Genomic DNA, 24,495 nt, shown 5'->3' with positions numbered 1-24,495 from the left:
AAAGCACGCTTATCGTTCACAACACAGGCGGGACTACGTGAGCGGTCCAGGATGAAGCGAGTTCCGGAAGGTTAAGATCGGGTGGAAGGTATATTACGCCTATACTGACTAGACAATTCGACAGGGTCAGTCTTACCCAGAGCTGTTCCAGGTTGCAAGCAATCGGTGAAAGATCGGCGCAGCTTATGACGTCAGAAGAAATAGCGATCAGAACACCACCGCCTCGCGATTTTAGACTATTTAAGTTGTTTTGGTCATTTCTGTTAACTTATTATTAATATCTTTATTAATGAGGTTTTCGGCCCTGGACCGGTTCGCCTTCGTAGGTTCGTAGGTTTCTGTAAACTGTATATTTGCTCCTCAACAGTTGAGGTGAAAATATTTGATCGTTGAGCCACGTCTCAGTAAAAACGATCACATCATAGTTGCACTCGGACGCAGAGAGAAAGAGCTCGTCGATTTTAGTTCGGAGCCCTCTTACGTTCTGATAATAAATGGATAATTTATCACTGCGATCATCACGTAAAATACAGCTCCTCGGTGTAGAAATTCGTTTAGAGTCGTTCTGAAAGTGAACAACACTTGAACGTTGTGCAGTATCTTCTAAGGCTTCGGCAAGACATATACCTGACAAGGGATTGCAATCTCCATGGAATCAGTTGATAATTGACGCGATCCTGATCACTGGACGGTGGTTTTTTGAATAATTCACAAATTCCCTAAAGTAGACATTCTCCGGCCAAGTTTCTTTGGAAAGTGCGACTTCCTTCAAGCATTTTTTTATTCCAACTTTGAATGTGATGAAGCTCAATGATTCAGGATCCTTGTCCTTAGGAATTAAACGAATAACTTTATGTTTTTCATCCGGTCCTAGATTGAGGCATTCTTTCACAAGAGTACAAATGTCATTATCCGATGTGGAAGGATCAAATGCAGATAAATAGACCCAAATCAGTTCCTCCGGTGGTGGGACAGTTTTGACTAGCTCGGATGCTGCCTTGGCTCCACGGATATTAGAGGTTTTTGCGGTGGATGGAACTTCTTCTCTTCTGCGCTTCGGTGTGTAGGGGTCATCGGTCTCGAAGCAACCTTAATCGAAAGTGCCTTGACAACACCCTTCAGCTATGTCACTAACAGCGTCACTATGCCGCTAACAGCGAGAAGCAGTTTTTCGAAAATGGTCGTTGGAAAACAGGTCCGCACAATCGTCACATATCCAGAATAAGTTCCGGTCATGGGCTCCCAGGACATCGCGAGTGTCATATTCCATTTTCACACAAGGCATGTGAAACGAATTTCCGCAGTATTCTTTGTCGAATGCAGTTTGTTGTGAATAAATCGGTATTGTTAAGTTCGAGAAACTGTGTCTTACATTTTTGTACGGTATATAAAACTGACTGTAAATCGTCGAAAATTTTTGTAAGAACTTTGCTTTTGAGGTGATTTATGTTCACTTAATCTACGTCTTAATCTAGGTCTTTACGTTCACTTAATCTACGAGAGGAATAAAAACCGATAAGGTGGCAAACGAATATTAAAAGTCAAAGAATAGTTTCGGATAAATTAATAACTGTACACTCACATACGTCAAATTTGCTACGAAAAGTTAACATTGTTTTATTTTTCATACTTTTAATATCTTATTAGTTTTGGTTTTTTTTCCAAAATTGTTAGTTTAGTTTTTTTTTCTCTTTAATGTGAATAAGCCATTTTGATAGTTTAACTAATTATCTGCTGTGATTCACATAATAATTATATTATTCATATTTTATCAATAACTTATACATTTTATTGACAATACGATCCGTCCTTTCAATTGAATCATCGATGATCATAGCTACATCTTATTTTGAAAATGAAAGCTAACTGCGGTCGGACATAATCTGTTTTGCAAGATAGTCCAATCTTAATTAGAATTGATCAGATAATGCATCCTGATTTCGAACTTATCGAGTATCTTTATAAGATATAAAGTTGCTGTTCCAAAACTAAGATTCAACCACTTAACGATGACTTTCTCTATCTCTTTCTCTATTGAGAACAAAAGAACCTTCAAATACAAATTAATGTAATATTACTAAGAAAGCGATTGAACCAATAATGTTTCCAGGAACAAATATGTACAGGGTGATTAGGGTTGCTTGTCAGTGTTTCTAAAATTATAAGCTTTTTTAATGTTCTCAAATTACGTTTATTTTCTTTAAAAGTAAAATGATGGAACACTCAATTGATGCTGGTGATTTTTTTTTAGTTTGCTTTTGATTCAAAGAAAATAATGATGATTAAAAAAAATGTAAAAAAAATATTTAAAACTGCAAACCACAAAAACTGTTATCATTTACACGCTTAAAAATATAACGCAATGGCAGCATATCGAATAGACTGGAGTTGTGAACCTCTGAATATGATGTACGTCAAAAATTAAAAAAGTTATGTTGAAAAATATCTTATGGAATCAGCATCGTGCGTGCCAGCCTTTTTTTTTTGTTTTACAAAGTTAAGGGGCAGGGGTGTCCGCTAGAAAAATGAAAAGTTCAACCCGAAATTTACTAATAGTTATGGATACTCTTTGATTAAAATCAAAGTTTGGCAATTTAAAGCTTGCGTTTCGATTTAATGTACATTTACTCTACTGAAAACCAACCCTAATCACACTGTATTTACAGCAGAATTGTAACTTCTCTCTTCACTTTCGAGTGACAATACCCTGAAATGAGAAATTTGCTTTTTTTGTAAAAGTAGACTTACTTTGTCGAATATTACTTCTTCTCAAATTGTTCTTAGATGTTGTTGAAGGTCGCCGTTGTTTTTTTTATGACTTTTTATTTTTATTGTATTGTGAATATAATGTATATGATATTGGCATGAAGCACTTCAAATATCTGATATACAATGATAATATGTTGCATGCTTTCTTAAATTATTCGGCGATGTATATACATTCTACCAATCATATAATCGGTCCATTAATCAATATGAATTTATACACTGGTCTATAATGGCACTAGGGTAACTATTCCATTTTTCGTGTTATGCTCGTTTATGTTATGTCAAAACAAGTGAATAAGGCACCAACCTCATTGGTTCTGACATATGTGCTTCTCAATGCTGTGAAATTTGCAAGAAGTAATCTGCCGTCGCAAGCATAACTGTCCCATATTTATATGAAATACATATTAATATGAGACAGTTAAACTTGCGGCAGCAGCAATAATTCGCTACTTATTCCTTTACATTTGATAGGAACCGGAACATTTACCCTAAATGAAATTAAAATAATGGCTCGAGTGCTAAAAATATACTAGCACTGTATATCTGAGCTTTTCGTGAAGGGTTATCTGAATTACAGCAGAAATTGCATAATTACAAAGTGTTATGATGCTAATAAATACTTTCTAGATTTTTACAAACTCGGATTGATGGTGGATGAATGCCTATAGTAAAAATAGTGTTGTCGTTCATAGCAATAACTCTGTTATCAACATGCTCCATTTTGTCAATATAGTTTTGATAGAGTAGCTGTCTCACATTTATTAGCGGCGATTTCATGATAAAAAAGAAAACATTTTATAAAAAAAATTTCCCTCAATGGATTTTCTTACAATATTTACACTGTTGTGTCTATCTCTGTTTCGCGATTTTGTGGTTGTATTTTTGTTCTATTTTCATTCTAACTTCTTAATTTCTCTCTTTTATAATTCAAAAATGTTCGTAAAAATTTCAGATTGACACTCATAAACATCAAGAATATAATGTTTCTATTTCGCAACTTGATGTTTTCATTCTGACGTTTCTGATGCGGAGATGATTCGTGTATGTGTTATGAAATAGAATTAACATGAAGCGTAAATTTGGCTCCCAACTGTGACTATTTATGACTGTTCTCTATTTAGTTGGTTTGGTTCAATCAACAACATTAAAATGTGAAATTTTTGATATAAAATTACATTTGGTTGGCTGCCGTTTTTCATTATTTGGCTGGTAATAATGATTTGGATATGATTGTTTTCGAAGATTTGAATAGGATGAGTTTGCAGATAGTGTATATTTGTTTCTCTTTTATTGCAAACTTTTATAAAGTTTTTCATTAGGTGAAGTGAAATTGTGGAGGGATGTTCAGATACTGTGTATGTGAAATGTGTTGGGGTTTTCTAGTTTGCTACTCCAACTGTATAGAATATAAAAAAATAAAAACAAAAGAAAGAGTCAATCTGATTCTTTATCCATAATTATTTATAGTTATCACATAGTTTTGCCTTTGTCATATTTTCTAGTATTTTTAATGTGTTTATTCGGATGACTTTCTATTTATCTTTAGGTATTTGTCCTTTCCATCCATACATGCGTGCGTTTCGTTGAGTGCACTTCCACAAGTTAAGCTTCTTAACAATAAATAACGTAATAAACATTTCAGCGAACAATTAAAAAGCTTGGCTTCACGTTAAGAACTATCAAAAAATGACTAGATTTTGTCAAATTATGGTCAAACAAAAAAGCATATACATTCACAAGTACAGTAGTTTTAAAATATTCCTTAAAGCTTTCTCTAGATGAGCTCAGCTAATTTTGATCAAAATTGTTAAAAGCTGAATGCTGTGTTAGTGATATGTTGTATAAATGTCATAAAATGAAATTACTCGAATTTGTTGAAAGCATGCATGACTCCAATTGAAATGTAAGGCCAACGCTATTATTCGAAGTAGTTGATTATTGATAGTTCTAAGAAATCTCAATTCTAGAAAGGTCAGCACAAATATATGATGGCTCTATAGCTGTTAGACTTGTAAATCAATGAAGGGAAAATCAGAATCACGCTAAATACTTGTTTGAAAGAGGATTGAAAAAGATAATGTAAGTCCTTTACCACGAAACTTGCGACAACATTTGATTCGTTTGCAAACAGGACCCTAGAAGATTAACTAGAATCAAATGAAAATATACCAGGCGTATATTTTAACTTCCAACATTTGGTGAATTTTCACACAATTTTTAGGCTTCGTCAGCAAATCGGGTCAACATTTTAATAACAATTAGTAGCAGACTGCATGTTCTCTGTAAACAAATCAAATAGGATAAAAAAGGTGAAAGATAAAAAAAAATTGACGTATATGTAAGTTTCATACTTTAGCGAGACGCTCGATAAATAATTACCTATTTGTATGAATCAACTGATAATCCGAAAGTTTTCTTTTTTTACACATAGAAAACATTCTCAATCGCGAGCGTCAAATTTACACTAAGGAAATTTATTTCAAACTTTCCTAACAACAAAAATTTAAAATTCAAATGATTTTATAAAAATTGAAGACATGGTCTACCAAACAAGCTTCTGAAATTACGATTTCCAAGATTTTAACTTTTTAATAGACATTCGTTTGAAGCGTGACATTGTTGACAAGATGTCATGCTCTTTAGATTCGTCGTCACTGAGTGTTTCACCCTCAGAGTGCACTTCCCGACGATTGCCGGACTTTGATGTAGCGTTACTGCTGCTGCTGGTGCTTGAAAATGAAGTGTCTTTCTCCGAACTATATTTATGTCGTCCACCAGACCCCCCACTTCCAGACACTCCAGATGCAGAATTTCGGGAGTGCTTCGGTTTTGTCCCCAGAGCGGTCGCATCAGCGGAGCGACATTTGATTCTGGACGTCGTTGGATCGCTGAGTGCGACCTGGATAGGTGACTTTGAGGCCAAAGAGTGCACCGAAGTTGACGATGATGACGATCCTCGACTGATACTGAAACCTCTACTGATTTTTTCGATCGGCAGTATTGTTTTACGGATCGTTGAAGGTGTAAGCTGACTTCGCTCATGAATGACAAATCGTCCGATCGATTTCCAATTCGCTTGCGTTGTATAGACATTTTCATCATCTAACAGAATTCGCTGCATTGTATCATTGCTTTTGTTGCTGTAATTTAGTTCTTCAACTAGCACAAAATTGTTGGGGTTATCAAGGCGACGCGCTTTCAATAGAGCTTGAGCAAGAACATCTTGCGCAGTAGATTTGATTGGTACTCGGAGAATTGCATACGGTATGTCGTGCGACACGTTAAAGACGCAAACAAGAAAATTATCCACATTCTCTAAAGCCAATGGATCATCTGCTCTAGAGACAGGACGTTGTTCACCTGATGTTTCATCATTCGCCGTAGCGGTTGCAATCGAGGCTCGTCTGGCATCTGCTGTTCGGCGAATCGAAGTTACCCAAGCTCGACTGCTTGGGTCGTTGCCAATCCGTTTCAGTATAAACCTGCCATCACCTTTCCAGCTGGCCTGAGCTTGCAAAGGTTTTTCAACCATATCCAATACTCTCTGCGTTGGTGGATATCGTTTGTCCTTCTTTTCCCATCCTGTATACACTTCTTCTATCAATATATAGTTGGCAATATCAGTTCTCGGTTTGCGCATTTTCTGCAAAACCATCATGAGAACATCTTTCGTTGTGCATTCTTGAGTAATTTTGAGAATTGTAAATGGATTATTAGGTACTGCGTCGTAAATAGTACAAAAAAAAGTTTTGCGCTTTAGTAAAGGAACTTTGCTTTCCAGAATTGGCTCATTATCGTCGAATTGTTCTTTTCGGTTCGCGGTTCTTAGCTGTTGAAGATATTGTTCATCAATTTCTCCATACGATCTATCTAAGCCTTCTTCCTCAACTCGGGTGTAAACAAATAAAGATGCCATATTCAAGGGCTGGTTGATGGGAGACCGCAGTCGTACATGTCGGTAACCAGGCCTAAAGCATTTGAGTGATATCACACGTTGCGCTACAACTACTGATTCTGATTCATAAACGGTAAATTTAAGGAACGCTAGATCGTGAAACATTATTTTGAAGAAAAAAGTCTCGTTCCAAACTGGGTTGAATAAATTATGCTTGACCGGTTTCGTCCGTCGTCTTCCACAATCAATAGGAATTCCTAGAAGCTCAATTTCAACATGAATAACAGTGCCACTAGTGGCATGGCTTAAATATTGACCAGAGACTACGTTAATTACAAGTTGCGTTACATGCAATCCATCGAATTCTTTTTCCAAAGGATTAAACCGTCGGTACATTAGATGAGATCTATTCCATAGAACATCCGGTTTACGAACATAACCACAGCTATTATTTTCTTCAAACATAGCTTTATTAATATGCATAGGCATATCTTCTGTTTGATAATTGAGAGCAACCATTTGAAAACCGAAAGACCAAAAGAATACAGGATTAAAATTAGATGAATCAATTCTCAATCCCGCTGGGTAGGTTCTCATCAATTGGGTTTCGGTATGGGCAATCAATCCCAAAGGATCTTTTCTGCATAATTTCTTAGCGCTTGCCTCGTTCAGTGATGAACATTGGTAACATGGATGGTTAGCATTTGGCATACTTCTTGTTCGTGCAGGAGCTGGTAGATGACTTTCACTGCCACTAATACTTGATGTGTCGTAACTGAGTGACAGATTATCCGATAAATGGCTAGACGATGGAAGGCTTAGTGTGTCTCCCGAACTGTTTTTCAAAATGCTCCCAACCGTAACTACACTACCGCTGGTTTTGAGCTGCTGTCTCGGATTGGCACGCATTGAATTGTGAGGGCTGTAAGGGTTGAGTCCTCGATATTTTATTGCTTGAATGTAGATAACTAAATCCGATAGTTCACGAGCAATTTGGTTGCTACGCTTCCGAGATCGATCGTCTGATTGATGATGTTGTTGCTGTGATTGAACTAACTGTTGGTGCTGTTGTAATTGTTGCTGTTCGATACGTTGCCTTGTCGGTGTAGATACATTCGCGTGGGACACACTATGTCTAGACTTATCATCTATTGATCCCCAGTTTACATGATATGTTTTTTCTGCAAATATAAATAAATTTAAAAATTATTTCATAAGTGAATCCATTTATTTTCTTATCAAGCCAAATTGTCGCATGTAAAAGTAAAAAAAGCTCACTATAAAAGTATAACATAAATAAACCATATTTATAATATTAGCTTAATGTGTGATAAAATTATATTGGTTTAACGATAGGGAATGTGGAGTAATATATATCCTGAAATACTGCAAACTGTGGTTTCATTATATGGAGTAGATGCTGCTTTGTGTACTTCTCTCTGTGCTGAGCACAAATGGTCGGGTTCTGCCAGTCCGCATCAATGCCAATGGAAAATCACCTGATTTCAGTCACAAATTTACGTGTTGTCCGTAATCGAGGATAGAGTTAACAATATATTTTAGACATGTACATATTTTGGCCAAGTTTGAGCATTTGGTTTTCGATTCTTGTCTAGATTACTTCTACATTTTTAATTATTTAATTTTATTTTTTATTTTTTTTTTATTCCTTCATTTATTTGTTAGGCACTCTGTGTTACTTAACCGCTACTGTGCCGAGATCTACTGTGGTATTCTGCTCTACAGAATCCACACAGAATCTATTTTTAGATTTCCATTACCATTATTATTGTCGTTGCCAGTCCATCTCATCGTGCCATCGTTGCCATTAATCCGGGTAACGTTGGAGGAATGCCTCCGAGAAGAACAAGTTGTCAGTCGTCATCAGGCAGCCGTGACGGTGCGGCGCGTACCCCAAACGCCACCGTATGGGCTGCGGATCTGGCGACTGACGAGGGTTTGGTGGAGGGGCTGGGAATCAAACCCATGACCATTCGCTTGTAAGGCGAACGTGTAGCCAACTACGCTACGGGACCCCCCATTTTAATTATTTAATCTTCCTTCTTCTTTTTTATTCTTTTCTCATCCGTCTTCCTTTTTCCTTCTTTGTTCTTCCCTCTTCAATCTTCCTACTGTTACTTACTACCCTCCTTGCTTTTTTTGACGTAAACTATGTCTAAGGGGAAGGGTCGGATACAGGGTGTAAAATGAAAATTTCAAAATTGGGGACCGTCACGAAATCATGTAATATTTGTAACGTTAATAGGTCCTTCATTTTTTGATGGATTTTAAAGATTTATGTATCAATCGATTCGCAAACACTCCCTAAATTTGCCAGTATTACTCAAAATTTTTGATTATCAACGTTTCCCATTTTTTTCTTCCTTCGTTTCCCTTCCTTTTCCTTCCTCCTCACTTCTCTCTTTTTCCTTTTCCTTGTTTTTTCTTCCTTCTCTCTTTTTTCTTCTTCATTTTTATTCTTTCAACTTCCTTCTTTTGCTCTCTTTCTTTCTTTCTTCCGTCAACCTTTTGTCTTACTTAAATATACTTCATTCTTTCTTCCATTTTCTTCCTTTTTTGTTCTTCCTTCTTTATTCCTTCTTTCTTCTTTTTTCTTCGTCCTTCCTTGTGCCTTCAATCTTTTTTCTTCCTTGTTTCTTCTTCCTCATTTTTCTTTTTTATTCTTTTTTCCTTCCACCTTCTTCCTTTTGGTTTTTCTTTCTTTTATTTTATTTCTACTTTTTCATTCTTCTTCTTCCTTTTTCCGTCTTTCATCTGACGAATTTCGCGCCAACCCTTCTATGGGGCTGGCAACACCATCTCAGAACCGAATGAAACTCTAAAATGACAAGACTTGCAAAAAAGTGTTGTATGGCGGACCGTCGTGAAATTCCCTGAAGTTTTTTGGAAAAATATCCAAAAAATAAAAAACCGGTTTCTACACTGAGGAAAAAGTTTTAAAAATTAAAATCGATATTACAAAAAAAAACTCATCTCAGAAATCAATGAAATTTTTTCTGCAGATAGGTATTTCAATTATCTAACTTTTCTGGGAATAATGTTCCTATGACATATTAAAGGAAAAAAGTTTTTCTAACAAAACACTTTTTTCATGTTCATATTAAGTGAAAATTTATGTGTTTTATGCCTATAGCGCTAAATATAGGCCTAAACATTGTGTACTGCTTGATACAATAGGCACTCACAATATGTGCGTTTGCACCATTAATGAAAATGTGAACTTGGTGCATAATTGCGTAAAAATGGTATCACAGGCAGAAATTTTCGAAAGCATGATGTGTGACCCTTCTATCAGGACAACAGAGTGTTTTTTTAGAACTTGCACAGAACGTCCTTTAAAGGATGTTATAGAAAATAAACTCATAACTATGTTAGAAACGAGCAAGTTTTGCCAAAGATTATAGAAATACATACTATTAAGACTCCTCGGGAGTTGTACGATGTTGTACATTAATGTAAGATTATGCTAAATTGCTTCCTAAACAAATTTTTATACGTCCAAAATGTGTCGTTGGTTGGCTGCTAAACTTATATTTGGCGCTGTAGGCATAAAACACGCTGATATTTTTTTGAAAAAAGTTTTTGTTAGAAAACTTTCTTTCCTTAAATATGTTACAGGAACATTATTCCCAGAAAAGTTAGATAATTGAAACACCTATGCAGAAAAAATTTCATTGATTTCTGAGATGAGGTTTTTTTGTAAATCTATTTTAATTTTTAAAACTAATTTTTTTCAGTGTTCAAATAGGTTTTTTATTTATTGGATATTTTTCCAAAAAACTTTCGAGAATTTCACGACAGTCCGCCATACAACACTTTTTTGTAAGTCTTGTCATTTTAGAGCTACATCAATTTAAAAAAAATCAATGAAAAAAATTAGGCCGTCATCAAATGTTACTCTTGACAATTTTTGAAAAACTAAGTATGCAGAGTGGCTTAGAAATACCATATCTTTATGCCCACCAAGATTCATTCGATTTTGAGATTGTGCTGCCAACCGCTGGTCGAGTTGGCGCGAAAATCGTCATCTGCCTAATTCATTATTTTTTCCTTCGTCCTTCTTATTTTTTCCTTATTCCTTCTTCCAACTTTCGTCTTCCTTCTTCCGTCTTCCATGTACCTTCTTCTTTCTTTTTACCTTCTTCCGTTTCTTTTTCTTTTTTACTTATTTTTTCTTCCATCTTTCTTACTCTTTCTTCCTTCTTCGTTTTCCTATCGTCTTTCTTTTTTCTTCCGTTTTCCCTCTTTCTGCCTCCTCTTTTTTTACTTTCTTCGTCCTTTTTCTTTTTTCCTTTTTATTTTCCATCTTTCTTTTTTTCTTGTTTTTCTTCTTCTTTGTTCCTTTTTCTTTTACCTTCTTCTGATTGATTCCTTCTTTTTTCCTTATTCCTTCTTCTTTTTTCCATTTTTCTTTTTCCTTCTTTCTCATTTCTTCCTTCTTATTTCTTCTTTATTATTTATTTTTATTTTTCTTTCTTTATTCTTTATTCCTAATTTTTTTCCTTCTTTTATTTTCTTTATTTTGCATTCTTTATTCGTTATTCACTACTTAACAATTCAACTCGTACTCCATCGTACGGTTGGGATTCATTGCATCCCACCAATTTCAGCCTTTCGATACATTTCAGCCTTTTGATACTTTACAGCTTTTTGATGCTTTCAGCCTTGTGAGACTTTCAGTCTTTTGAGATTTTGAGCTTTTCGGTTCAGCCTTATGTGTTTCAGCCTTTCGTGGCCCTACTATAAAGCTAGTAAGATAGGGACATAAGACAACGTACTCGAGGTAAGGTTTACAATATTCAGAAAAGGACGGGAATGATGATTTGGAATCTGAGTATTTTGGCTGAGAAAGACGTTTTTGCAAACTATTACGATTATGAGCTGGGGGTTGTACTTCATATAAGCTCCAATTGCGAGGGGTTCCGGTTCTGATAATACAATTCAACTTGTTTTATACAGCTGTGCGAAAGAAAAGGTCCTTAAGGCAAAGTGAAAGAGAACTGAGCGTTTTATTATAGCATTTCGGTGGGGGATGCCTATATGATTCTGTTTTTTTCGCACTTGTATACAAGTGCAATAAACTTGTTTTCATGGCTTGTAATGAATCGATGAGATTTTTGTCTCTCTTTTATCGTTGTTCGTTATCTATTAAGAGCGATTTCTGCAAACTTTGTCTCTTCATCATCGCCAAGAGGGTCTGTACACGCTCGCTTGTAGCGTTGACATGTGTGCTGCACTTTCATTTTCAGAAAAGATGGGTTTCTGTCAAAAGTTACGTCGGGGTACCGACAACGTCACCTTTTGCGCTTTGCTTAATTCTTGTGTTGAACTTAATGTAAAATTAAAAAAAAAAACACACAAAAAAAGATATAACAAAAAAAGCTTTGCTTAATTATTCTAGTTGAATGGTCAAACAATGTGTTCTTTGCGTCACGTAGTTGTATACAATATCTTGAAGACACTAGGTTTAAAATTTTTTGAAACATGCGAATATAAACTCACAGAAATAAAGGAATTTTTGAATTTGAAGAATTGCGGGCTCTTCATTTCACAATAACTAATTATTTAAATATTATTCAACTTACCATCAATATTGTCAATATCGTCATCATCCTCATATTCATCGTCGCTGAATTCTTCGTTGACGGAGCTACTGCTAGTGTTTGATATAATTGAACTCGCTCTACTAGATAGATTTGATTGTTTGTACGTATTCTGACGACTGAAACATTGATATCAGATGTTTAGTAATATGAACATAGCTTGAACAACTACTATTTACTTACGTTAAACCAGCTGAGAGTGTTGCTGGTACTTCTACAATCAGTTTTTTGTTTTTGATCAATATTTTATACTTTAAGGATAGAGGAGTGGGCAGATATGGTTCATCTGTATAGTCTTGATCAAACAAAAAGTTTGTAACTAGTTTCTCTCCAAAAATAGTCTGTAGTAAAGGAAATAAGGCTTTTATTATCCGTGACAAAGGTTTCGAAAAAATGTAAAATTACTTGAAAAATAGCAGCCATTCTTTGTTGCTGTGTTACAGAACAGTGGTTTTCTATTGAAAGAATGACAGGATATGCAGACTGCACGAAAGCCGATTTGTTTATAGCTTCTACAACTGCTCGAAAGGGGATCTTGGTTGTGAATGTATGTCCATGGTATATAACTGGAGTGCCATCATCACCGTCCCAACAGTCCAGCTCAACACATCTAGCACCTGGAAATATTTGAAACAGTTAGTACCATGACTGTAAAATAATTATGGTAATCGAGTTAAGAGCTCGCACAATGGATCAGGGGCCCTCCTTAGCCTAGCGGTAAAATGCGCGGCTATAAAGCAAGACCATGGTGAGGGTGGCTGGGTTCGATTCCCGGTGTCGGTCTAGGCAATTTTCGGTTTGGAAATTGTCTCGACATCCCTGGGCATAAAGGTATCATCGTGTTAGCATCATGATATACGAATGCAAAAATGGTAACTTGGCTTAGATACCTCGCGGTTAATAACTGTGGAGGCGGCAATGTCTCAGTGCGGTACTCCTAATTAGAATACCATAATTATTTTAATTTAATAATTATTATGCTAATTTTATTATAGAACAAAGAAATGCAACTGTAATGTTATTTTTTAGCTCTTCTGCCCAGTAAAGTGTAATTGCTCAAATTCTTATCTATATGCGACGGATACACTTTTATAACCAGAATAGCTCAAAAGAAAGAACATTATCGTGTTACAATTTTTGTTGTTGTTAATTGTTTAAAAAACATATATTTCTGACACTAACCTGTTAACAGCACTTGGCTGTACAGTTCTACAGAACTTTCTCCTTTCAGTTGATGCCCAGTCAAGTAGGTATTATGAGACGATGCGATATAATACTGTGATAGAGGCAAGTTCATGTAAGCGCTCTCAGGCATCAGCTCACTGAGAAAGGCATAGTTATCCTTATCCATCATGTATCGAGCAAAGCCTTCAAAACTCATACAGTTTTCGATGCGGTGGGCAGCTTCGGGCTCGTGCCGCTATTGTTGAGAAAAACCAAAACAGCGAAATGAGAAAGGCGTACATCCGGTTTAGTAACTATTTATGGAAAGCATGTATTGGTTAAGTGTTGAAGGAAATGAAATTTACTTGTATAATTGCTTTCACGTCCTCGTCGCTTAACAATTCCATCTGTCGAGTTTCGAGGAATTTTTTCAACGTAGCTATCGTTATCACTTTGTTGTTGCACGACAGGAAATCGCTGCTGGCAGCTATACTGGAAGCAGCAATAGCATCGAAGTGCTTTTTTCGTGTGTGTTTTACATCGGATAGGTCCAAATCAAGCGAACAGTTGCGTGTTAGAAGACCTGGAACAAACAATTTGTTTTATATATATAAGATTTATATTTCTTATTATCATTTAAGTTTATTATTTTAGTTGTAAATGAAATATCCCAATATCGTCCATCAACAAGTGAACAAATTTAATACTATAAGCTTAACCTTTTAGTATTAAGTAATATGGATAATACCTGAATAAACAACATTGTAAATTAATGTCCAAGTCGGGTGGTGTAATCCCCGGAAATAGGCAATTAACTATGATTGAACTATAAAGTAGTTTCCACTTTCTAGATAAATCAAATTACATTTTTAAATCAACGCAATTTCCTATAGTTAAATATAGGTTTAATTTTTAAAACTTCTAAATATCTTTGTCCGTATTCCAAACATGGCTTACAGAATTCTTTTCTATCCATTATCCAACAGAAGCGATTTCTGTGAAAATCCTGAATTTATATTTACATTCTCGGAAATCGTGAATTTCAAATGTTCTGATTAATTTCAGGAAATTCGATATTTGGAAATCGCGATGGATAAATTCAAAATGTTAGTGTATTCCATATGATTATATGAAGAGTAAACAATTCTTTGGGATCAAAACACATTACATCCTAATGACTGTTGATTTGACAAATTGATCATATTGTAGTTTTGGATTGCCGGGACTCTGAATTATGTTTAAAACTGTAGTCTTTGTTTCCAGTGTTTTTGACATTGATTGTTATAAATGTTGTTGCGAAAATCACGGATTATAAGGTTTTGGCGAACGACAATTTGCCTGTTTTGATCTCCAAGGGGTTATGGTGTTATCGTCCGGATTAAATGAGCATGAGCATGATGACCGTGCATTTCGTAGTTGCTACTCCGTAATAGACCAGAACAATCGCAATTGCACAGGGAACCATAGGATTTACTTTCCTACCTCAAAGTGCACAGTTCAAGAGCTCTAAGGGACCGTATACTAATTACGTAAACAATTTTTCTGTGTTTTTCAACCCCCCTCCCCCCATGTAAGATTTTTCTCATACAAATATTTTTTTATTTATATGGAGCGTGAGAAAATGGCAAACACCCCTCCCTCCATAAGTGCTTACGTAATTAGTGTACGACCCTAAGTATTTTAAATGGTCGATAACGCTGGACACGTCCTCACGGTCTATCGGGGATGGGAAGGTTGATGATACAATACTCACTACGAGTTCATGCGGAATTTCATTGGAATCTGGGGGTTAGGTTCTATGCCAGAGGTTCGTCTTGGTTAACGGATTGCCAATGTGATTGTAATGAAAGGGTGATTTATACTCTAATTGAATGCAGAAACGAGCTTTTTCGCTCATTTCGAATTTTAATAGTAACCTGCTAGAATTAGTCAAGTTGTAGGTGTAGGATAGAAAAAGGAAACGGAATGAAAGCCCATTTCCAGTTCTACCGATTGCTAGAACATGAGAAATATATGAAAAGATATAAAGTAGGAGAGATGGAACGGGCCTGGGATTGAACCCACGACCTCCTGCGTATGAGGCATAAGTGGTAGCCATATGACCACCATGCACGTTATTTATGGTTTTATTGTCCGGATTAAACGCTATGCAATTTGCACCTGGTACACAACTTTTGCCATTTCGCGATCCACGATTTCTCGTTTCTTTGTTAGTACGTGCCAGAGCACATTACATAAATTGAAAATCTATGTGAAATCCCTGTTGATCGCAAATCCGACAATCCCCTGCTCGCGATAGATGGATGATCAATAGACGATGCAATCCCTTGTTTGTTCATAGACGTAGAATAGCGCTTTTCCTGCATACTCCTCTGCTTAAAAATTAATTGCGCAGTGATAATGACACCATTCTTCACATCGTGGGTAGCACACAATCCGCAAACCTACCTCTATACTATTGTATCAGAGTTCTTCAAACTTTATTAATAAGGATTTTGGAATCTCTCTTCAGAATCAGTTTAGAACAATCGAGTTAAAGACGTTTCGACTCGTTTTCGAGTCCCCTTGAAGAAGACTCGAAATAGAGTCGAAACGTCGGGAAAAATCTAAAACAATTGGTTTGATTATCCAAGACTCAACGTGGCCAGTGAGTCGGGAAATCGGTAAATGCGGAAAATATGCGGGAATTGAAAGTTCATGCGGGAAATGTGGGAAAAAGTCGGGAATTTCTAGAAATTATACAAAAAATTGGGAAAAAAGTCACCAGCTGTTCATGTTATTAATTCATGTATAATTATTCTAGTGTAAAACATGAGATACATCGTTTACAATTTTAAATGCGTAGACTTTTCCACGCACTGTTAGAAACTTTTTGAGGAAATACCTGACTTTGTCAGAAGTATAATGAAAATGATATTGAAACCAGATTTCTTTAACGTCGAGTCTAAAGCTCTTCTCGGTAGTGATAATGGAAAGCAACATGGCACCTACGTTTCGGAAGGTTTCTGAGACGAAGGATATCTACGAGAGTCCTAGAAGAAGCTAATTAGCATCTCGTTGCAGCTTGTGGATTCCTGAAGAAGATGCTTGACTGATACTCTCTTGAGAGCGAATCGAGGTATGTCAGGAGCAGCGATGTTAGAAAATCGCTTCTAGCGACCAACGAACATGTACACAGCTTATGTGAGATCTATTAGCATCATCGTCAGTAAGCGATGCTTTTGCGCTCTCCACCCTTATTCGTGCGAAGCGTTTCGGGTATTGAGTTACCATGATCTCAAGAGAGCAAGATACACGTAAATCGGTGTCGTCTCCACTCACAGCTTGTAACTCACGCGATTCAACGTTTATTGCGAGAGCACGCAAAAAGCCGTTACTCTCAATGTGTACAGTTGTAGACATCAAGTTAATCGGAACATGTACAACTTACGATCAAATGGAATCGAATCACGATCATTGCTGCAATGATCGTGATTCTTCCTTTCAAATCGGACATGTGCTTTCGCTAGGGGCTGCCCGTTCACATGCGGAACGGCATGTTTTTATGTTTTTACGGTGCAAATAGAAGGAAACACGTAGGCGCGCGTCGAAAATACGCGGGCATAAATACTCGCTGGTGGAATTCAGGGTGCGCGTCCGCGTGACTCCTGCGTATAGTCTTTAACAGCTAAAACTGACATTTAGAAAATTCAAACATCCTTCTATTAGTTGCATTAACTAAATGACGGTTATAAAGTTGTTAAAATGGTGAAACATAGAGAATCCATTTCCCGATACTTTTCTTATCCCGGAAAAAGATTAAAAACATAGTTTCCCTCGAAGACTGCAAAGCCAAATACTTCCCGAATAAGCCTAAATTCAAGTTAAAAATACTGCTTGCTCCGGGATTCCGGGACATCACGGGATTTTTTTGTTATAAAAAGCAAAACTGAATCCTGATAAGGGATCTATTTAATAGCAAAAAATCGTTGCTGAAAACAATTTGAAATGTTCGTGAGTTTGGTGCAATTTTGTTTTCGTGACGTATTGCTTAACAATAGTTTGCAGTTCGAATCACACTATATGTCATCAATCACAACACCAGCATATAGCAATGTCAAATAATTCAATTCCCAGTTTTCATTCAAAAGTTATTACGTTGCCTTCCCCTTTAAAAATTTGAATTTGTTGCAATTGTTTAATCGATTCAACAAGTCTTATGAGAAATATATTTGTTCAAGTATATTAACATCCATTTTTGGTAGCATAATTTTGCTTTATATTTTCATAGCCTTTTTTTAGAAGTAAGTTTCTTCTCTAGGTTTCATATCGCTTTCATAACACACTTCAAGTTTTTACCAATTTCGTTGCCAGGATTGAAGCAGAGGCGACATTTTAATTGATAATGTATCCATCTTTACTTCAAAATCTAAAAATCGAGATTGCACCACATTTTTCCTGAAATTATAAAATTGATGTTCCTCCATAAATTAGACCTGTGCGCCGTCGCCGCCTCTATGTGCAAAAAGATGATTATTTTCAGCACCAGTATTAATTTTATTGAGTTTTTGGACTACGGAACCCAGTAATTTCAACAGCAAAATTGTCATTACCGAGAGTTCGGCATAAACGAAAAAGTCAAATAAATATGAACATAACTGAGTTAGTCAGTAAATGAGGATTTGTTTTTTGGAAACCTATTTTACTGACTGGACAGTATATTCAATCAATGTTCATTTGCATAAAATAAAAGTATAATGTAATAAAGACTTTGACAGTTTTTGATTGATAGAGATTGAATGAAAAAAATACCTCTCACTTATTATCATCATCACTTACGATATGTAGCATAATATGAAAATCGTACTAAACGATAACTCAGGAAGCTTTGGCTATACTCCATGATAATTTCTTTTGAAAAATTGCGAAGGCAGAGGGCATCGATGCATTTCAACTTGTTTTACACAGCTATGCGATCTGTGGCTGAGTTTTGCAAAACACAAAAAAGTTCATTTTTGGAAACGCAGGTCTAACCAGCACAATTTACAAAACAATTTTTAGCTCAACGGGTAAGACATAAGCAACAAAACAAGAGCGAGAAGCTCTACAAACGTCTTTAGTATTTTTTAAGGCTGGTCGGTAAATTTTAATTTTTTACCGGTGGCGCTGTATAAATTTCTACCGACTTTTTGTGCCGTTCAGTATTTTATGAATATAATGATTCATTCAGCAAACATAAATAAAATTCAAAATAATCAATAGAATTTGTTACCGAGACTCGGGAATTTATTACTGACAAACGATGTTGGTCCACAAATAAACTGGAATTTCAGTAAAAAAGAAATTTTCCTGTTGAAACTCGGCATACAAAACACCGAACATTGAAACGCTGGTCAAGTGTATATACATTTTTCAAATCAAAATCTTCCACTTAATGTACATTTTCACATCTATGTTTCAAAGCATTGTAAATTAAGAATCCGAAGTGCCCATTCCGCTCGAGCTCATTACGCTATAAAACTCTCTTACCCTCTTGAGCTCAATAACCCATTTTTAATAATAATAGGTCCAAACCTGCCGAAACCATTATTTTTCCTTCAAAAATTTGTAAAAATATTTGAAAAACACGAGAAAAAAAATCTGCTAGAACATACCTATCGGAAAACAATTCTCGGATGATTCGAGTAAAAAATCGAAAGGGAGGGACAAAAGTTAAATTTTTTTTGTATCGTCCTAAATAAATCAACGAACTTGTTGCTTTCAGTGAATGAATTAAATTATATTTTTCACATTGTTTTAGAAATTAAGGTAACAGATTTTACGTTCTTAACGTTTTTACTGATTTTAAAGGTTGCTATAAAATGATCCTCTCTTTAAGAGGTGATGCGCGCCAATTACCGAGGAATAACCATTAATTCGAATAACCTTAATTCGGCGTACAAAATTATGTCCAGAATTCTGATCAACAGATTGAGGCCGCTTGAAAAGTACATCGTCGGCGAATACTAGACAGGATTTCATTAGAGCCGAACAACGACGGCTTACTGGTAATAATTGCTGGAAACAGAACTTACTTACGGACTTATAGGATATTTTTTCCAAGTCGACATGCTCGTATATTAATAATGGCATTCGCAAAAGAACAATTTCGGCATCATTTGTGTCCTTTTTGCTTTTTCATGCTGTTAGCTAAAAAATCCCAAATCCCAATTAGCATCGCACCATATTCGCACTTAAATTGAAAGCTACTCGAGAAGAATTTTGCTTTCAAATTTTAAAGACATTGCTTCTTCCCACGTCAATAGTTTGAAGATTTTAAAAAGTATCTAACTATCGAAGTTTTCGAAGCTACGGGAAATTTCGCTGCAATAAGAAATAAAATGGGAAAAAGTACACATAATGTTAAATAATTAGTTGAGGAGCTTCAATCTACAAGCAAGCGTGCTCAACGTCCCGCATGTAGTCATACAAAGCAAACAGAAAGACACTCACGCTCTAGGGGCAAATAGTTGTCACGATTCGTTCGTAGGGAGAACGGCTAGAGTAACTCATTTCTCAGAGCAAGACTCAATCTTGCAATATTTTGTTATGTGCGAGTGTCCAAGGTAATAACACTCAATCGTGAAAGATGGGAACTCAATGTTGTTCGTAAATTGTACAGATCGCGAGCTGTACAGTTTAGGATAAACTTCTAATCGGATCATGTTCGTCCGATTTCCATCGCTGGTCAGGAGACTTGTCGCTCGTAGACGACCATAAGGATGAAACCAGCATAAGGATGAAAGAAAGACTGGCATAAATAATAATTTATTAATAAAGTATGATACCATAATAGGATCAGGTTTCGTAACAATGGTAGAAATAATCAAATCTATCTATCTATCTGTCTATTCTATTTTTCTATATTTTTTTTTCTTTTTTTTTTCTATATATAAAATTCAATGTTTGTATGTTTGTATGTATGTTCCAGCATAACTTCTGAACCCATTGACCGATTTCAACCAAATTTGGAACACACATTCTTCATCTTAAGGAGACGACGATAGGGGGGTGAGGGATGCTATTTGGAAAAGGGGGAGGGTGTGGGGGGAGGGGTATTGCTAAGTTATTGATCAACTCAGTGTACCTTTTGAACCCCTTGGCCGATTTCTACCAAATTTGGAACACACATTCTTCATCTTAAGGAGACGACGATAGGGGGGTTAGGGATGCTTTTTGGAAAAAGGGGGAGGGTGTGGGGGGAGGTGTATCGCTAAGTTATTGATCAACTCAGTGTACCTTTTGAACCCCTTGGCCGATTTCTACCAAATTTGGAACACACATTCTTTATCTTTAGGAGATGACGATAGGGGGGTTAGGGATGCTTTTTGGAAGAAGGGAGAGGGTGTGGGGGGAGGGGTATCGCTAAGTTATTGATCAAATCAGTGTACCTTTTGAACCCTTTAGCCGATTTCTACCAAATTTGGAACACACATTCTTTATCTTTAAGAGATGACGATAGGGGGGTTAGGGATGCTTTTTGGAAGAAGGGAGAGGGTGTGGGGGGAGGGGTACCGCTAAGTTTTTGATCAACTCAGTGTATCGTTACATAACATTTTCCCGGTTATAACATTTCCCCAAAAATGACTTCAACGAAAATTATATTTCCCAAAAATGATTCTTACCGATACACATATTCCAGAATTTGGCATTTCCCTGAAAATGACATATCCCTGAATGAAGTAGGCCATTAACATAACACTATTTGGCTTAAGGTCATTCGACATGGAGGGCATTTGGAATAATTATGAACAGCATCAGAAAAATATTTCATAGAAAGCATGCATTTGCTGGGTTTATAGCAATGATAATTGTTACCCTTCATCGGAATCATGGCTTGCCCAGTGAAAAGCAATGATTAATGTGTTTCCTTCTGAATGGTGGATGTGATTGCTTCTTTAAAAGTAGACATTTACCCGGAACAAGGCAATGTTGAGTATGGTTCCCTCTTTAAAAATGGGCGTTTGCCCGGGATAAAGCATCGGTGAATGTTTTTCCTTCTTTAGCAATTGACGTTTGCCCGGAATAAGCCTATTCAAGCCAACGATCCCTTTTTCAAGATCAGTCAATGTTTCCAAAAGCCTTATTTTAATCAAATGATGAAGTATCAAGGAAAAAATTAGAGATAGGAAACAAGCAATGAAAAACATAAAGGTTATTGTGATTGTTATCTTAATGGAAGTGATTTGCAGCCCTGGACTGGCTTATCTCTGAAACATGAAGGTGTTGGAGAAGATGGATGCCAAAATGTTGGCAGAAGCAAACATGTTTATTCGCTCCACTGATTTTTCAATTTATTTAACGTTAACTCCAAACCAACAATTGAAAAGAACGTAGAAGCCAAAGTTTATTTTCCCCGTTTTCTCGTCTACATACATTGACAAAGAACTGGAAAGAATAAATTTTGGTACGTGTGAATCACGAAATTTTAATATTTATCAATTGTGTTGGTGTATGGGTGCGTCATTTTATTAACGGATCAATCTACTTTGCAATTTCGGCGTATTTTTAGCAGCAACATAATGATTTCATGAAATGAAGAATTTTTAAAACATTATTATTGTCTTTTTTAACGAGATTTTCGACCCTTGACATCTTGTAGTATTTTTTAAACATGAATAGAACACTGCTGGGGAAATCGGCGAGATTTGTTCTATTTTACTCAACTGATTATACTCTTAGGCTGTGAACCATTTCACCGATTCGTTTAACTTTTAGTTAAAATTTGACACTTCGATGGTTATTTTTCCATCGTGGTTAAAATTTTACTCCGAAGCCGACCCATTTGAGTTTTGACAGATTGATAGTTATTCGGAACGAAATGGATTTGGCGCCAATTTTCTCACGAACAAAGTTTAACTATCGAACTGTCAAATCTAACCATGCTCCGAAGCAGGGTTATTTTTAACCACGGCGAAATAACTATCGAACTGTCAAATTTTAACTAAAAGTTAAACGAATCGGTAGAATGGTTCACAGCCTTAGAAGCCTTACCTTAACCTTCTGTCTGTGCTCAAAAAAATTTACGTTGGCTGTGCTCTGGGGTCAAATTGACCCCAAATTCCAATTACTATTACTTTTTATTGTTTGACCGATTTTGGATTTTTGGGGCTGTTTCGAAAGATATTTCTATCATCTTTCAGGTAACCAAAGATTAACTATTGGTGGACGGGTACATCGCGGGGAGGGGTTTTAGTTAACAAGGGTACAAAAACAGTGATTTTTCATGATTATTTTACTTATATTCCAAAATCCTACCCATTTTGAACTGCACCTTTTTTAAAAAGTTTATGCAGGAAGGCGTGTGCTTTGGCATGAGGCGTTGATAAGTTTAGAACTTGGCCGCCAGGTGGTGGTATTTTAGACTACTCAAGATATACCGATATATATATAATTCTCTTCAGTGTAAATATTCTTATCGCACAAATTTAAAATTTGTTAAAATGGCGTCTTGATCAAAGATCGTCTAGTGGGAATGGACTGTCTTGTGACGGAAGTAATAATTGGGAATTTAAAAAATAGGCAGCAAATTGGCTGATCTTTGGTTACGCATGTAGACCCAAAGGCCTTAATTCCAGGGTTTTCTTGGAATACCTAAAACATATTCTGTAAACGCATTCTATTATTTGCAGCATCGCTGGAGCAGGTTGAATACCAAGAAATTTTTTGATGAACTCTACCACAACATTTATGTTTGCCAAAAATGCTACAAACCAAAATACATCAGATTTCACATGGAACAATATACTTGAATATAACAGCTCATTAGCGCCACATCTTGGAAGAAGTGCTCATTATATTGAGCACCGCTTTGTAGTCCTGAACATCCTGAACAATGTTTCCAAATTCAACTTGGGTGTAGGTATGAGGGATCTCAAGTTAAAGCAATATTTCCAACATGTAAGAATATTTCAAGTACACTAGCGCCGCCTATTTGTAAATTTCCTAATAATTTATTCCGTCACATGACAGTCCATTCCCACCAGACGAACTTTGTTAAAGACGTCATTTTTACAAATTTCAAATTTGTGCTATAAGAAAATTTACAATGAGGAAAATTCCATGTTTCGGAATTACTTGAGTAGTCTAAAATAATGAATTCGAATATACCACCACCTAGCGACCAAGCTCTAAACTAATCAATGCCTCATGTCAAAGCACACGCCTTCCTGCATAACCTTTTTGAAAAGGTGCAGTTCAAAATGGGTAGGATTTTCAGATATAAGTAAAATAAGCATGAAAATAACTGTTTTGTACCCTTTTTCATGAGAACCCATCCCCGCGATGTACCCGCCCATCAATAGTCAATAGTGGTAACGACCTGAAAGATGATTAAATTATCTTTCGAAACAGCCCCCAAAATCCAAAATTGGCCAAACATTAAAAAAAGTTATAGCAATTTCAATTTGGGGTCAATTTGACCCCAGAGCACAGACAACGTAAGTTTTTTGAAAAAAGTACACTGTAGCGTATATTTTCAAGATTTTTTAAGCAAATTTGCACCTAGGAGACAGATCTCGGCGAGTTTTACCAAACTACCAAAAATTAGGAGAATCGGTTGAAAACTAAAAAAAAGGGCAGCCACTCAAAATGGCCTGGGGTCATATTGACCCCAGAGCACAGACAAAAGGTTAAATAAGTCAATGAATTGACTGAGACAATGAAACTAGTTAAAATTGTTAACAGTAAACGTCAATTAAAAGCACTTTTGGAATAAAATATGATCCCGAAACTTGAATTTATGTTTTTATTTGGAATCTTCAAAATTATGTCGGGAATTTTTCATAAAATATCGGGAAATATGCAGGAATTTTAAAATGTAACTTAAGTGGTCACCCTGACTGCAACGCCGTTAGAACTAGCTCCGGTACACCAACAACAGTCGAACCCTCTCCTCATCACGATATTTATTTTGATTTTGAGTCAGTTACTAACAACTACCACGGAAAGTGAAGTTGTATGCACCAACTGATGAAACAGAGCTTTGTTTTCGGTTCTTTGGCTAGAATGAGTCGAAGATGC

General features: G+C 36.1%; 2 protein-coding genes across 8 annotated transcripts in view; one reads left to right on the top strand and one right to left on the bottom strand.

The window, feature by feature from the left end:
- LOC134224266 (ADP-ribosylhydrolase ARH3-like) overlaps positions 1-24,495 on the top strand; it is a 94,440-nt gene that overhangs the window by 29,495 nt on the left and 40,450 nt on the right. The window lies entirely within an intron of this gene.
- LOC134224264 (1-phosphatidylinositol 4,5-bisphosphate phosphodiesterase epsilon-1-like) overlaps positions 1,584-24,495 on the bottom strand; it is a 66,843-nt gene continuing 43,931 nt past the window's right edge. For all 7 annotated transcript variants that reach the window (XM_062703593.1, XM_062703595.1, XM_062703592.1 and 4 more), the window contains exons 11-16: positions 13,821-14,038; positions 13,474-13,711; positions 12,697-12,908; positions 12,475-12,632; positions 12,274-12,410; positions 1,584-7,848 (exon numbers count right to left, since the gene is read on the bottom strand). In XM_062703593.1, the coding sequence (XP_062559577.1) occupies positions 5,336-7,848; positions 12,274-12,410; positions 12,475-12,632; positions 12,697-12,908; positions 13,474-13,711; positions 13,821-14,038 (3,476 nt within the window). In that variant the 3' untranslated portion in view covers positions 1,584-5,335. The remainder of the gene's footprint in view (positions 7,849-12,273; positions 12,411-12,474; positions 12,633-12,696; positions 12,909-13,473; positions 13,712-13,820; positions 14,039-24,495) is intronic.

This window comes from Armigeres subalbatus, chromosome 3 (assembly GCF_024139115.2).
Source record: "Armigeres subalbatus isolate Guangzhou_Male chromosome 3, GZ_Asu_2, whole genome shotgun sequence".
Taxonomy (NCBI): Eukaryota; Metazoa; Arthropoda; class Insecta; order Diptera; family Culicidae; genus Armigeres; species Armigeres subalbatus.
This window is presented reverse-complemented; position numbering and strand designations above follow the sequence as displayed.